Source organism: Electrophorus electricus, chromosome 22 (genome assembly GCF_013358815.1).
Source record: "Electrophorus electricus isolate fEleEle1 chromosome 22, fEleEle1.pri, whole genome shotgun sequence".
NCBI lineage: Eukaryota > Metazoa > Chordata > Actinopteri > Gymnotiformes > Gymnotidae > Electrophorus > Electrophorus electricus.
The window spans coordinates 8,647,697-8,664,101 of NC_049556.1; the positions used below are offsets into that span (position 1 = coordinate 8,647,697).

Consider the following 16,405-nt stretch of genomic DNA (forward strand, 5'->3'; position numbering starts at 1 on the left):
TTTGTATTTAAATGGGGTGTTGATTACAATCTTATTTCTTTCATTTCCTGAATAAAGACCTGTTCTGTTCGGACACAGAGTCCTGCCTTTTTTTAACTTTAAAAATATATTAAAAATTGAATGTCTCGCATAGGGAATCAGCTAGAGGGTGTTTGTTTAGGGAGGCTCGTAACATCATTCATTCATTCATTCATTGGGGGGCAAATTTGAGTTAACAAATTGTTTTTCTGACAAAATTCATCACACCTTAAGACCAGCAGGAACTAAAGGCCCGCTAATGCGTGACGTAATCTTCCTGACGTGATAAATAAAACGGAATCGAAACTTGAAGGATCATGAAGCGGCGTTGGTCATGTAGGAATACCACCTACACGTAACTGTTATTGACACGAATGGTTGAAAATAGCCTACTTCGAGTAAACGCGTTATCATTATCCCGTTTTAATCCCGGGTCGGTATGCAGTAAACGGTGTCGAGCAACGCTTTGAACTCGGAAGTCATCGATTCGTTGGGAGTTCAATGTGCTGATTCCGACTGGTAGCGTTTTGAGTTCGCTTTAGTCTTCTTCTAGTCCAACTGTGTGAGGAAGAAGAACATGAGCCTCCTTTCTGAAGACGCGTTGGGAGACTCTGTAGATTATGAAGATAAGCGTCACAGCAACGTGCCTACGAAGCCCGAGGCTCGTGGGGCTGAAGGGTGAGCTTCTCTGTTTACTGACTTTATTGCATAATTAAAATATAATGTACATTTTAAAAACACTGATTGTCTTTGACCAGATATCAGGCACATGCATGTTAGGTGGTATAAGCCGTGCATGACTCAAGATTTAAACAGTTTATAGGCAAACATAGCTGCTCTCAGATCAGCACAAAAACAAGTATAAAGGTTGTTGCCATTATCTTTCCTGCCATCTAGAGCCGGTCCAATCAACGAGCAAGCAAGGGCAAACTCGCCTGTACCCAGCTGTGTGTCTATGAAGAGTGATTGGTCCATGGAACTTCCAGTCGCATTTAAGAAAGAAAATCTTGTCCCTGAGGAATGGTACACACAGGACATCCTCCCCCCCCCCCCATCTGGCTCCGTTTCTTAAGATAAAGCTACCTCTTTTCAATTCTAGCTGTGAAATGCATCTGCTCGTATAATATTCTGCTTGTTCTGTAAGCTATACAACCAATCTTTCTTAAATTTATTTTTGTTTAGTGACAAACTCCTGGAACCAGATGCTCCTGTGCCCAGCTATTTGTCCATAAACAGTGACCATTCAATGGCTATACCACTTACATTGAACGATGGAGTCTCGCCTAATGCGCAGAGGTAGTGGTTGAACTTTAAATCGCTAGTGTCTACTCTTTGAGAATCATAGTCCATTTATTCCTGAAAACATTCCTTTTGAAGGGTTAAAAATATTATTTTATTTATTACTTCAGTCTTTCCCTTATTTATTTTCTACGTGTTTATTGAATGTTTGTTTATATTTGAGGAAGTGTACGGTTGAGTTGTCTGCATTGTTTTTGTTGTTTTTATCATCAAGTGTCTGGCCCGAGACAGCAGCTTTGCCTGCTCCAAGCTGTCTGTCTACGATGACCGACCAGTCCATGGACCCACCAAACTGTTTCACAGAGCTGGATTGCTTTACTGACCAGAGGTAGCATGATGAACTGTCCTGATTTCCATGCAATTTAACCAAGACTGACACATAATAGCCCAACTAATAATAGCCCCTTTAACACTTTTTGCACTGTTTCTATAGAGACCAGACAAGGAAATCAGGCATACAGTCTGATCAGAGCCAAGAGATCTCTGAAACAGTCAGGGTGAGCGTCTCCAAATCTAAATTGTCCATACATTAACATTTGTTGGATTAACAAGGATGATTCATGTACCCACAAAGATCCTGATTGACAGTACTGCCCATTAATGCTACAACCACTGGAATCTTTTTCAGAACAATTATTTCTCATGTTTGCTGGCTCTGTCTGTTTTTGCTATGGCTTTGTTCATCTTAGACTTTTGAGGAGAGGTTTCTCAGCTTCGTGAAGCGTGAGATGAAAAGAATCAGCCAGCTTCTGAGTCCAGGTTATCCTGGAGAGGTGGAGGCTTCCGAAGAGGAAGAGGACAGCAGTGAGGCCCGAGAGGCAGCGCTTAAGATCGGCCTACATGTTTTACAGGGCATGAATGAGCCTGAGCTTGTTGGAAAAGTGAACATGGGTGAGCATGACAACACAATCCATCAACTGGGCAGAAAGAGCGCTGAATGAGATGTATACCTTATTGTAGCAACGCATGCTGACGTTGTAAAGTACTTTTTTTTCCTTGGTCTTTGTCGTTTAGCGAAAAGCATATTTATACATCAGAGAAAACTCAAATCCAGTCTGAAGAGCAAGAGCCAGTGTATATTCGAAGGAATCGCTAAGCAAGGAAATCCGGCCCTTCTCAACAAGATTTACACAGAGCTCTATATCACGGAAGGCGGGAGCGGAATGCTCAACGACGAGCATGAAGTGAGGCAGATAGAGTCGGAATACAGAAGTCTGCCAGGACAAGAGACGCCAATCATATGCAATGACATATTTAAGCCATTACCGGGGCAAGAAAAAAACATCAGAACAGTACTGACCAAAGGCGTAGCTGGTATCGGAAAAACGGTCTCTGCACAGAAGTTCATCCTGGATTGGGCTGAAGGGCAAGCCAATCAAGATGTCCATTTCATGTTCCCATTGCCTTTTCGGGAGCTAAATCTGATGGGCCAGCAACAGTATAGCCTGGAGGGACTTCTTCATTGCTTTTTCAAAGACATGCAAGAAGTCAGCCTCTCCATCCTCGAAAATACAAAGGTTATTTTCGTCTTTGATGGCCTGGATGAATGTAGACTTCCTTTAGACTTCAAGAGCAATGAGAGGTGTTCGGACGTAACTAAGGCAACATCAGTGGACGTTCTCCTGACAAACCTCATCCTGGGGAACCTGCTCCCCTCTGCTCTCATCTGGATTACGACCCGACCAGCGGCTGCTAACCAGCTGCCTGCTGCATGCGTTGACCAAGTAACAGAGGTGAGGGGGTTCAACGACCCACAGAAGGAGGAGTACTTCCACAAGCGAATCACTGACCGAGATCTTGCCGGCAGGATCATCCAGCATGTGAAGTCTTCCCGGAGCCTCTACATCATGTGTCACATACCCGTCTTCTGCTGGATCTCAGCCACCGTGCTTGAGAGGCTGCTGAGTGAAGCGGAAAAGCACCAGGTGCCCAAGTCTCTGACTGAGATGTACACGCATTTCTTGATCTTTCAGACAGTGCGACGGAACGACAAGTACACAGAAGGGAAGGACTTGAACCCTTGCTTGACTAAGGAAAACATTCTCTCCCTTGGAAAACTCGCTTTTCAGCAGCTAAGCAAAGGCAACCTGATCTTCTATGAAAAAGACTTGATGGACTGTGGCATTGACGTCAAAGAGGCATCAGTCTACTCTGGGCTGTGCACCCAGATCTTCAGAGAGGAGTTGGCAATGTGGCAAAGGAAGGTCTACTGCTTTGTGCACTTGAGTTTCCAGGAGTACCTTGCGGCTTTATTTGCATACATGTGCTGGCTGAGCCCGAACGGAGATCACCAACCTGACGATATTAACATTCGACAGCTTTGCCTAAACTCGACCGTATTCGATCTACACAGGAGTGCAGTGGATCTGGCTTTGCACTCAGAGCGTGGCCACATGGACCTCTTCCTCCGCTTCCTTCTTGGATTATCTCTTGAATCCAATCAGAATCTGCTGCACGATCTCCTGACGCAGGATGTGAACGATGAACAGAGCCACCAGGAGACGGTCAAGTACATAAAGCTCAAGCTTGGGGAGAACCTTAGGCCGGAGAACTCCATCAATCTGTTCCACTGCCTGCTCGAGCTCAACGACCATTCTCTCGTGCAGGAGATTCAAGCTTACCTGAGCTCAAAGAGTCTGTGCCCAGAGAACCTCTCACCTGCACAGTGGTCAGCTCTCGTCTTTGTGTTGATGACCAGCGAGGAGAAGATGGAAGTGTTTGACCTGAGAAAATATGTGAAATCAAATGAAGGATTCAAGAGGCTGGAACCTGTAGCCAAAGCATCCAGAACTGTCATGTTAGTATCATAACTACTGAAAATGTTGTGATTAAAATTGCATCAGTTTGAACTGGTCAGATAGTAGCTGATGATAAAAGACATTAGCTGGCTTCAGATGCAGTTGTGAAGCATACCATTTTGTGTTCTAACTTTAATTGCTTGTGTTTCAGATTGTCCTCATGTAACCTTACTGAGGCGGTTTGTCCCAACCTGGCTCTTAGTTTAAGGTCTTGTGCTACTAGAGAACTAGATTTGAGTTTTAATAGCCTGAATGACAGAGGGGTGAAGCTGATGTGTGTTGGACTGAGGAGTTCAGACTGTCTATTGGAAACACTGAAGTAAGACATCATGTTCCATATCGTGCAGCATCTTTGCATGACCCTTGATGTACAACATGTTTTCATAGCACATTGCTACAGACCAGTTCCTGTGTCCTGTGCACAGTCTGCAATTTTGTGAATTCCGGAAGGACGGCTGTGCTGCCCTTGTTTCTGCGCTGCAGTCGAACCCATCACATTTGAGAGAGCTGGACCTGAGCCACAATCTGACTGGAAACCAGGCCATAGCTGGGCTGTTGGCAATCCTGCCCGACACTCGACTGGAAACGCTCAGGTGAGTCTTGTGCTGGGCATGTAGCCATAGTAAGGCTTGAGACCACATAGGGATATGAGTGCAGGTCTTGCAGCACAGGTTTGCTCTAATAGCAAAATAACAATCATACAATGGGGGGGGGGGGGGCAAACTGGGCTAGGCAAGCAGAAAGAATAACTTATGAGCTGGGATTACCCACAATGCACTGAACCAGAGCCCCAGTTTAAAAACTGGGTGGACAAACTACGCTTTCTGATTGGTCACCGGTCTGATAAAGGACCAAGGAGGAAGTAGCGGAAGTACTGTTGTCAGGTATGAAAGAGGGTGTGATGGATATAAGCATATATATGATCCTATTATTTACACCATGTGCACAATTATTAGGCAAGAGAGTATTTTGACTATCATCATTGTTATGCATATTTTCCAACTCCAAGCTGTATAAAAGCGAGAGAGAGAGAGATAGTACCTTTTCCATGCTCAAGGACACATTACAGACAGATATATATGAGCTTTTACAATCACTCACACACACCGATGAGAAGCGGCAGCCAAATTTTTGCACGGCATACTCTCTCTCGGAAACCACAGCCCCCTGGGGGTCTGCACCGAGTGCAGGGGAGACGGTTAAGGCATACACTTACACACGTCACATTCATGCAGGACAATTTTGAGTATCAAATCAACCTAACATCCATTTATTTAGCCTGTGGGAGGAAACCCACAGAGAGAACACATGGAAACTTCACCCAGATAGGGACTCAAACCAAAGACCCTAGAGCTGAGAGGCAAACAAGCCAACCACCAAGCCACTGTGCTGCCCATTGAATTTAAGCATATCAGGTGATGTGTATTTGTGTAATGATGGAAGGTGTGGCCTAATAAGATCAATACCCAATAGCAAGACATTATTATTATTATTATTATTATTATTAATAATATGCATAATAATATGCATAATAATAATATGCATAATAATTATGTTATTATTAATTATTAGGCAGCTTCTTTTTCTCAGGCGTCATGGACCAAAAAAGAGATTTAACTGAGTCAAAAAATGTAAAAAGTCCTTCAGAGGGATGTAGCACTCTTTAAAATTACTAAGACATCAGGGCGTGATCACAGAACCATCAAATGTTTCATTGCAAATAGTCAACAGAGTCACAAGTAATGTGTTGACCAGGAACACATTATCCTCCAGTGCTGTCATATACCAGAACCGCAACCTACCTGGAGTGCCCAGGAGTACAAGGTGTTCAGTACTCAGAGACACGGCCAAGGTAAGGAAGGCTGAAACCCGACCACCACTGAACAAGACGCATAAGGTGAAATGTCAAGACTGGGACAAGAAATATCTGAAGACAGATTATTAAAGGTTTTCTGGACTGATGAGACGAGAGTGACTCTTGATGGACCAGATGGACGGGCCAGTGGCTGAATCAGTAACGGGCACAGGGCTCCACTTCGACCCAGATGCCAGCAAGGTGGAGGTGGGGTACTGCTATGGGCTGGTATTATTAAAGATGAGCTAGTTGGACCTTTTTGGGTTGAAGATGGACTTAAAATCAACTCCAAAACCTCCTGCCAATTTTTAGAAGACACCCTTCTTCAAGCAGTGGCACAGGAAAAAGTCTGCATCTTTCAGGAAGACCATAGTTTTTATGCAGGACAATGCTCCATCACATGCATCAAAGTACTCCACTGTGAGGCTAGCCAATAAAGGCTTTAGAGATGAAGGGGGCCCATGTCATTCTTTCCTCTCCTGACCTAAATCCTAGTGAGAATGTGAGCCCTTCTTCACCATAAATCTCCCATTGAAGGGAAGCAGTACAGCTCTCTGAACAGTGTCTGGGACGCTGTGGTTGCTGCTGTATAAAAAGTTGATATTCCCCTAAGAAAGCCAAAAACACAATTTTTTACTTTCTTAAATATTAAGGTTTGAGGTTTATTAACATTTTGCATTGACCGAGAGGACTGCAGTTGCCTAATAATTGTGCACACAGTGTACTTTTAATTTTACTATTTGCAGACTGCAACATCATAACATCATCTCATGTACCAGTTAGTAATTATGCTTCAGATCATTAAAAGACCAAAACTGCTGTTTTGCATTTTCAGTGCTATTACAATGCTTGATTATATTTGACTTAGGTGTGTGGTGTTTTTTTATTTTTATTTTTTTTAAATAATTTTAATACAGGCTTTCAGGCTGTGGGGTCACAAGGGAAGGCTGTGTTTTTCTGGCCTCAGCGATAGGCTCCAAACCCTCTTGCCTTAAAAATCTGGATCTGAGCGACAACAAACTAGGAGACCTGGGAGTTCGAGTCCTTCCAGAATTGTTGAGTCATAAAAATTGTCAAATCGAATATCTGCGGTAAGTGAACGTAGTGAGCAGCAACATGCTGCTACCCAAAAGCAGTTTTTTTGTTAGCTACCGTCCCGTTTACTACTAAGATGTATGTAATGATGCTGTGTTAAACAAATATTGAGTGTGTTAGATGATAGATTCTGTAGTGTAGCCACCTTTTGATGACACTTTGCATGCTCTGGTGATCCCTTGACCAGCTTCATAAGGCATCCTCTTATGTCTTTTTCCATATTTTTTTTCCAAATGCTGAGCACTTTAAAGTGAGGCACTAAAGTTCTGAATGAAAACTATTTGCTGAAGGAACATTTAAAATTAATTACATTTTCTTATTTTGTCTTAGAAACAAGAATCAAGCATTATATAACTTAAAGGCTTTTTAATCTAATGGTTTGTGCTTAAAATTGTTTTTAAGACTATAAAAAACATGCATTCAGTGAAGTCTGACGAAAGGTTTGATTAGTACTGTACTAAAACTAAAGTGTTATTAAAGTGGAGATTTATGTAATACAACAAGGGGTTTACAAGACATGATTTTGTATCACATGGTTGATTTAAGTAGTTCATCCCACTGACTTGAGCTAATTAGAAAATCCTTGTGGTTGGATCTGAATCTTGGGCAGGACTTTTTTTTTCCCCTCAGACAGAACTATACACCCCCTGTTCCTAATAATAAAGACCTGATGTATTGCTGTAGTTAGTTGTTATTTAGTCAGCATATGGGCATAAGTGGAAACAAAGTGGAATCTCTAAAACGTTTGTTTGGAGCTAGTTGAAAGTTCTCTCCCCCCCCCCCCCCAGGCTAGAGAAGTGTAACATAACTTGGAAAAGCTGCAAGACCCTACTCCATGCATCCAGCCAGGAGTCTTGGAGTCTCCGCACCCTGGACCTGAGTGACAATGACCTTCAGGATTCAGGAGTGAAACAGCTGGCTTACGAACTGAGTACGCCATGCTGCAAGATACAGAAATTAAGGTACATAAAATATGCCTTAAATATTCATGACTTTTTAAAAAAAAATTTATAATATACATATTTTGTATTTATTTATGGCGGGTCAAGCTCAGCGTCGACCTCATGTCATGAGACTTTGTCTCCCCCTGCAGGCTGGCTAGTTGCAGATTCACTATGAGAGGATTCTCAGCACTGGCTTCTGCTCTCAGGTCGAACCCCACAAGCCTGCATGAGCTGGATCTGAGTAGCAATTTCCCTGATGTCTCTGCGATGCGTCAGCTATTGTCAGCACTAAGAAAGCCCAACTGCGCGCTTCGAACACTGCGGTGAGTTATGTACCCAAAAAAATCTGCGATTTTTGCCACATTCTGAGGTTCCAGCTTGGCAAATGTCCTCTGGTGTCAAACAGGTATAAAGGAGCTTTTGTATTTAAGGTTCCTTTGCTCTTTTGTTTTTATTTTCGACTGCGGCTCATGCGCAGTCTTTTGAAAGCATGTCCAAACCCTCCTGATGTAAGTCCATAGGAACTGATTATCTGTGTGGCTCTTTGCCCAGGTAGTGTGGACAAATGTTGCCTCAGCTCAGAGGTGTGTGGCTCTATGTCCACAACGCTCAGCCAGAACGCCACCCTTAGAGAGCTGAGTCTGAATGACAACCCACTCGGAGACGATGGGTTGAAGACCCTCTTTGCCGGACTACAAAGTGGACTTTGTAACCTCAAGACTTTGAGGTACTTGTGTCTAAAAATGAAAATAAAAGTAAGGATCAACATTTAGCCCATAGGTAACCCAATCCATGCAGGGTGAAGTGTAACATCCTGTCATACTCTGACAACTAGAACTTCTCATCTTATGGGAGTTTGATGCAATAAATACGTTTGAAATAAATGACACAAATTTTTATATAACTGTTCTCATGCCATTTTCTTCCATTTTTGGCAGACTGTCTAACTGTTCCCTCACAGAAGGCAGTTGTGAAATCTTGGCGTCTGTGCTGATTTCGAACACCATTGGTCTCCAGGAGCTGGACCTGAGCAGAAATGCCTTCAGCCCGGACAAAAGCAGCTTCCTTTGCTCAATATCCAACATGGATCTCACGCTGTGATGGGAGGCGCTCAGCCGGAGCCTCCCACGCCCAGCCCAGGGGACTCCCGTAATTATCATTCCCCTGTTCTAACATGCTCGTGTTGCTGTCCAGGATGAGTCCCCTCTTGATGGCTATGAGGTTCCTTCCTTTTGCCAAAAGACATTTTTCCTGCCACTGTCACCCTTGGTTTACACATTAGGGGGTTTAGACCTTGTTCCTGTAAAGCTGCTTTGAGACGATATCTACTATTAGACACTACATAAATAAACTGAATTCAATTGAATTTAATCTGGGACTGGTGTGTTGGAGGAGGGCAAACTAAAATTCCAGGCATGGAGTTTCCAGGCCTGGGATTGGGAGATACTGGACTGAAGTCTTTTCAGATCAGGCTGTCTGTGGGGTCTTCTGTGGTGTAATCCAGTGTTTACTGAACATATCTACTTCTCTTCCTGTTAGGATTCCTGGACACACAGGTTTATGGAAAGGATTTTAACATGACAAACATAGTAAAATGTTATTGTGAAAACGATTCCAAGGAGATTTCCATTACATACTGTAAAACCAAGTTAAACTAATTTTATATGCATTCCTGATGGTGTCCCTTGCAAGCACATATGTGACTAATTGTAAACATTTAGTAAATGATAAAGCAGTGCAGATCAAAAAAACAAGCAAATAAATAAACTATCACTTTTTTAAAAACAATATGAGAATACGATTGCAATTTTTTTCTTCTTCATTTTGTGTGTGTGTGTGTGTGTGTGTGTGTGTGTGTGTGTGAGAGAGAGAGAGGGGGGGGGGGGGGGGACTGTGTACGTGCATGCACGTGCATGCAAGTACGTATGCTCTGCCCTAACAGTTCGTGTTGCTTTAGCTGCATGTCATCGGTGAGGCAACCGCAAGAGCTCGCGGACGATCCCCGCCTTGATCTCGGCTCGTGCTGAAAGCTGGGGTTTCATCTGCAGCCCGCGCGCCCGTCCCGCTACAGGTGCGATCAGAGAAACGCGATGAGAGGCTGACGGACGGGAGAGGTTTACGCTAGAGAGAATGGCAGCCAGTGCAGCTCTGCTTTTTGCGACGTGGGCGGCGAGAGTCCATTTGTGCTACGCGACCGACTGTTGCCGAGAATAGACGACGGGAGAGAGAGAAAGCGGGGTGAGGTCCAGCCAGGACACGGAGCGCCAGAAAGTCAGAGGGGGCTTGCTGGAATGTCCATGAGCACATAAGCAACACCCAGAGCCGGGTGGCCCGTCCTCGTGGGAGAGAGACTACAGCAGCAGCGGGCTGTACTCCGTACTGGTAACACTGAAAAGTCCTTCGTTATCTTTAGACTCATTCATCTATTGAGTTTATGCATCATTAAAAGATGTGTGTGTGTGTGTGTGTATATAAAAAAAATTGTGTTCAAGTAATGTTCAGAGAAGTACATCTTATAAATGCTTCTGAACTGAGAATTGTACTTTTTAATTGCATCCACAGATTAGTCAAAATGAATTTGTTTCACAGTGCTGATAACGAATTATTAACAGAGTTTGCTGTTTTAAAAAAACAAAAACAAACAAACAAAAACCCAAACTTTGCTGTAGTTGCGGTAAAATTAGCTGTGATTATGTTTATGATGTTTAAGGGCATATCAGAGTCATCAGAAGTGCATGACTCCCACAGGATTGTTATGTTGCGTACACACAAACGGTCCCAGAATTTACACTTATGCATTTCCTGTCGCAGGCGCCGAGTAGGTTGTCAAGACGCTGTGGTATTTAACATTTCACACTGTGCACATCTCCAGTTGCCTGCCAGTCATCTGTTCCAGCTGCCAAATGTGTTTCCCTGGCTGTCAGGGAAACAGTGCGAGTCTCTCATGTTCTGCAGTTCCATGCTGAGTGCTTCTTTCATTTGGGACTTACAGCCGGGACTCTGACTCATCCGCTGTAATCGCTGTAACGAATGGAGCTCGGTTAGTAACTTAACCGCACTGCTCCTTTCTGTGTGTTGTCATGGTGGTGTTTGTGCGATTCTGTTCGAAAGACGGATGCTGGCGGCCATGGAGCGCATGGACGTTATGGTTGGCTGGGGATATGCATTCATAAATTACTGCAAGTGTTCTTATTAAAGCCATTTTGTCAAGCGCATGGAGACAATAACTCATCTGATACTTTGTGGCCAAAATGATAAAGACTTTAAAATCGGTGTCTCGCTTCAGTGAAGCTGATCTGCTTTGTTTGATGTCAGAGGGTGCAACCTTATTTCCTATGTTTACATAATGCAGTTTTGTGCGATAGCGGAAAATGGTGCTGATTTTAACATTGCTAAGAGAACTTGTTACGTGTGCATTTACTATATTCTAGTGTGATACTGAGGAACAATCCCACTTCATTATTAGTGTACACATACGCTTCCCAAATTTCTACATGCGACATCGTCAGCCTACCAGTAATAACTATTTTAAAGCCTCTGATTGGCCAACGTGCTCTTGACAAGATCATGCTTTACGGCCAGTGCATTTTTGCCCTTAACGTTATGGGGAAAATCCAAGCAACTTGGGCAAGACCTCAAAAAAAAAAAGCTGCCCTCCACAACCTTAGCTCCTCCTTAGGGGAAATTCCCCCAACAAAGTGTCTGAATCCATCATAGAGCGAGTCTTATGCTGCAATCGCCTGAAGGGGGGAGGGTTGTTGGGGTCTGGCGCACTTCAGAAACTCGATTGCATCAGGAAGGAGGAGGATTATCTACAAATGCTCACCTTGAGATGTCAGCCAGACGGTTCAGGGCTTGGTTGAAACTGCGTCTTTCAGAGGAGGCTCGACTGACTCAGATGCATCTGCTCAGCCAGAAGGTTATCTGGAGTGAGAAACAAAGTTAAAGTACATTTGTAGATATAGCTTTGATATGACCTTAGTTGACTTAATACTGGAGATGTGTGGTGAGAAGAAAACTTTTGGCCTAAACTATATCTTTGCTCTGTGTTTCTTCCTCAGAGAGGGCCAGCTTTTGCTATTAGTAATATTGGGATCTGAACATGGAGAAGCTGGAGTTGGCAGAACTTTCTCTTTGATGTTTTATACATATGGTACAGCTTCACCAGTTACTGCTGAAGCTTTAAAGTGCCAGTCTGATTCTAGTGTCCAGGGCTGGTTGAGCCCTTTGGAAATGATTACTGCAACTGCTACATCAGTGAGAACTGATGTCACAGGCTGACAGAAATGCACAAGAGACATGCATCTGTAGGCACACAACAGCGAGGGATGCCCTGGGTTTTTTCTCAGCGTAGGCAGTTGGTGTTTAGTAGGAAAATGCATTCCAGGCCATGCATCTGTTGGTTTTTAATCTCCGGTTCAGGGTCGTAAATCATGCACTGCTTGGTAATGGGAAAACACATGTTCCAGTGCACACAGTCATTCTATCCACTAGAACACACATCTGCCCATTTGGACGTGAAAACCGCCAAGTGCTGAGTGATTTACCACTGAAGGCCATGTGATGCTTTATAAGAGAAATTAAGATAGGAAAGTAAAATCCTGACTGGGAAAGATCATATTTATCATCTGAGCCTGTATTATCAACTGAACGGCTGGTCTGAGGTTAGATTGCCGATATCTTTTACATATCTTATGCCTCATGTGGTATACAGCCCAATGACGCATCTACAACAACAGTCCTAGTCCAAGATGCTTGGGCATTACAAGTGCGATGCAAGTCTCCCTTATCTGTTTTGTCAGTTTTGTCTTTTTAGGGCCCCAGAATCATTTTGTTTTACTGTGGATCAACCAAAGTGTAAACTAGGCTCTTGCCCAATGTTGTCTTCCTTGTAGAATGTTCCAGAGGTTTTTATATCCCGTCTTCCGTTCACATGCATTTTAATTTTGTTTTTCCGCTTTGGTGCCAGTGTGACGGTTCCCTAATCCCTGCAAAGCATTTCGGGGGGGGAAAAAACCCTTCACTGAGGAGTGAACCAAGACACCAAAAAAATCTACCATCTCCAGTCGGGGTGGTGACTGTCTGTCCTAAAAAGGCAGTAAGAAGAATGAGTGAGTTTTCATTAGAGAAGGCACATATAGCAGGTAGTGAGTAATGAGAGCTCCGTTAAAGAGATCCAAGCCAGACACTTGTGGTGAGTATAAACTGAAAACACCAGTGTATGGACAGTCGACCATAAAAGACGTTTGAAAAACGTTTGAACAGCAGAGAATATAATGTTACTGCTGAAATAAATATAAGATTCCATATTTTGTACCAGAGGATTTACTTAGCTCTGTTGCTAGGCAGATTTTCCCAAAAACACAACAGTTTTGAGAACATATTTACTCTAAGCTTTCAAAAAGTGCTACCTGTGTCGCACGGTTCACCTGAGCTTTGCTTACTGTGTCTATTCTAATTACTGATCTGATGGCTGTGTCCTTCCCCAGGTGAGAAGATGCGGGCGATTATGGGCGTGGTGTGTCTGTGTCAGTGCGTGATTGGTCAGCTGCTGGAGGCCAGGGCGAAAGGATCTGCACCTCGATTTATCTGCAGCGTTCCAGGGTTGCCAGGGATGCCAGGGAAGCCAGGCCTTCCCGGGCCCCACGGGGCCGAGGGCTATGTCGGCGTCCCGGGAAGAGATGGCAGGGACGGTAGGAACGGGGAGAAAGGAGAGAAGGGGGAAGCAGGTATGCTGACCGGCAGGAACGTCGGACTCGCGTGCTGCAGCCACGCGATGAAAGGGTTCCGAACCTCCGATCTGTGTTGATCTGTTTATTTATGCCCAAAGGAGCCGGTGATATCTATTTAGTCCTTTTTGTGAATTATGAATTCCAGTCAATTCATACTGGCAAAATCCAATTTTGAACTGTACTTGAAATGTCTGCAGTGTAATTGTTTGGTTCAGTATGTGTGCTGACTGCGTTAATCACAGTAGTCCACCCTGTCTGCTCTGTTTTATGTGTAAACTCATCCCTTCAAGTTGCAATATTATACAGAATCACACTGACACTTTATATGTGGCTGTATCACTAAGAAAAGCATCACCTTAAAGCACATTTGATTTCTGATGAGCTATTCTCTCTTCTCCCTTCAGATTAGCTGGCGTAACTTTAAATTCCTCAAACAGATGGGATTAGAATTTGTTAAGATTGTTTCTGCAGGCAATGCTCATGTGGTTTGATAGTGCAACACCAGTGAAACAGTGATGTAATGTTGGGACTGAAGTTGCTTACATGCACACAGAGGCACATGAATATGCACACATTCAAGCAAATTTCAGGTAGGTAACATCATGAGAAGCATGGACATATACCAGCTTTGTGATTCATAGTTTCAAATTTCAGTGCCAATGGTAAGAAACTTCAGGAATTTCAGTGCCAATGGTAGGAAACGCCAACCAAATTATCCCCAAAAATCTGCACTCATCAGAAGTATTTAAGCACGTGCTACTCCCAGACATGGCCTTTTGTAAAAGAACAGAAACCCAAGAGCCATTCAAGATCAAAACAATGTCCTGAGGAAGAGCAAACCACCAGAGGTATGATGGGAAATGTAGTCTTAACAGCGCTGCCTGTCTGTCTGTTACAGGGATAAAAGGGAGAGTGGGACCAACAGGTAAGACAGGGGAGCGCGGAGAAAGAGGCTCAACAGGCAAGCGAGGCCCAGAGGGTGACCCCGGAGACCCAGGGCCCTTGGGCCCCCCCCGGATCCCCAGGGAAGAGAGGAGCAAAGGGGCAGCGTGGCTCACGGGGCATGCCTGGCGTGTGTCGCTGCGGAAGTCTGGTGCCCAAATCGGCCTTCTCTGTGGGCATCACCAGCAGCTACCCGGCTGAGAAAGCACCAATCAAGTTCAACAAGGTCCTGCTCAACGAGGGTGGCCACTATAACCCGCAGACAGGCAAATTCATATGTGCTTACCCTGGCATCTATTACTTCTCCTACGACATCACGCTGGCCAACAAGCACTTGGCCATTAGCCTGGTGCACAACGGACAGTACCGGATTAAGACTTATGACGCCAACACTGGTAATCACGATGTCGCGTCTGGGTCAACGGTGATGTTCCTCAACCCAGAGGACGAGGTGTGGCTGGAGATCTTCTACAAGGACCAGAATGGCTTGTTCTCTGACCCTGGCTGGGCAGACAGCCTCTTTTCAGGGTTTTTGCTCTATGCAGACACTAATTACCTGGACACACTTGCGGAGGACTACGCTTAGCATCACTGGACCCAGACAATAAAAGCATGTCACTTAAACTACCAAATGCAGCTTTCCTTTAGACTGTGACTAAAAGAGTACCGTGGACCAAATTTTACGATCAGCTCAAACCAGGACAGGACTTAATCTGCATCAGCAAGGCCAAAAAACTCACATTGTGTGCTTCTCACCATGTATTTTATTTTTGTATATTATATAGAGTATGAAGAGTTATTTTATATTTACCAGTGAAAGCAATTATATTAGAATATTACAGGAGAGCAGAATTGTCCTTTAGGAGGACTTTTTTAAAATTAATTAATCAGACTTGTCACTTAAATATTTGTGACATACAAAACCACTATAAATGCAGCACAGACTCAGATAAACATAAAATCTTAAAGTCTAGGACCTGGGCTTGTATATAAGACTGAAATTAAGTAATTGCTAAGAATTTAAAGTGGATGCTGTCAGCCTTAATTTGAAGGCATGCACCCATAGTTTTTATTTGATTTCAAACCGAAGCTGTTAGAATAAAGAGAATAAAATGATTTATAAAAAAGGCCATTGTCTAAATATTTACAGGTTTATCTGTATAAATGATAATGTGACTGTATATTGTTTCAGTGTATAAATATTGTTAATCTTGTCAGGATGAGTAAATGAGATTAAGTGGTAATGTCAAATTGTGTGCACTTAAGCAAAATATTTATGAATGAGATTTTTTCTTGAATTCCACAGGGCAGCAAATAAACTACTCCATTTGGCTAAATAAGTACTCATAGAAAATCCACATATGGCAATTTCCACTCTTACATTTTATTCCAGTATACACTACAGTGTTCTTATGTATATGTCCATCTAAAAACTACATTTCACCAAGCAACCCCCCCCCCCCCCCCCACCCCTGTTGGGCCTTTGACTTAAAGTAGAACGTGGAGAATTGTTCTAGAACGTGGAGATTTTCTGAGTTGTGCTACTGATGCTATTAAACTTGGTTTTATTAGACTTCAATGCTATTTTTATTTTATGCAGTGGGCAGGATTTTTATGAATTTTTATTTTTTGGGGAATGGTAGAATACTGCTACATATACAGTACATTAACAAAACGCACAATGACCAAAAAACAAACATTGATATCGGCGGTCTGCTAATG

General features: G+C 43.4%; 2 protein-coding genes across 4 annotated transcripts; both read left to right on the forward strand.

Moving 5' to 3' along the window:
* Positions 1-318: 318 nt before the first annotated feature.
* Positions 319-9,797, forward strand: LOC113589311 (NACHT, LRR and PYD domains-containing protein 3-like). 3 transcript variants are annotated; one of them, XM_035521576.1, is made up of 14 exons: positions 319-696; positions 916-1,041; positions 1,201-1,314; positions 1,532-1,645; positions 1,751-1,814; positions 2,007-2,208; positions 2,332-4,114; positions 4,267-4,434; positions 4,541-4,708; positions 6,888-7,061; positions 7,854-8,027; positions 8,159-8,332; positions 8,566-8,736; positions 8,948-9,797. In XM_035521576.1, exons 1-14 carry the CDS (start codon positions 596-598, stop codon positions 9,108-9,110), a joined length of 3,696 nt encoding a protein of 1,231 aa, XP_035377469.1. In that variant the 5' UTR covers positions 319-595; the 3' UTR covers positions 9,111-9,797. The 3 variants fall into 3 exon arrangements, with proteins under 3 accessions (XP_035377469.1, XP_035377470.1, XP_035377471.1); XM_035521577.1 differs by having other exon boundaries at positions 8,971-9,076; XM_035521578.1 differs by lacking the exon at positions 8,948-9,797 and having other exon boundaries at positions 8,562-8,645.
* A 664-nt stretch (positions 9,798-10,461) lies between these two features.
* On the forward strand, positions 10,462-16,136 carry LOC113589317 (complement C1q tumor necrosis factor-related protein 7). The gene is given in 4 exon segments (XM_027028914.2): positions 10,462-11,049; positions 13,499-13,738; positions 14,640-14,749; positions 14,751-16,136. Coding segments are annotated over 4 exon segments (879 nt in total). The 5' UTR covers positions 10,462-11,039; the 3' UTR covers positions 15,270-16,136.
* Positions 16,137-16,405: the final 269 nt, after the last annotated feature.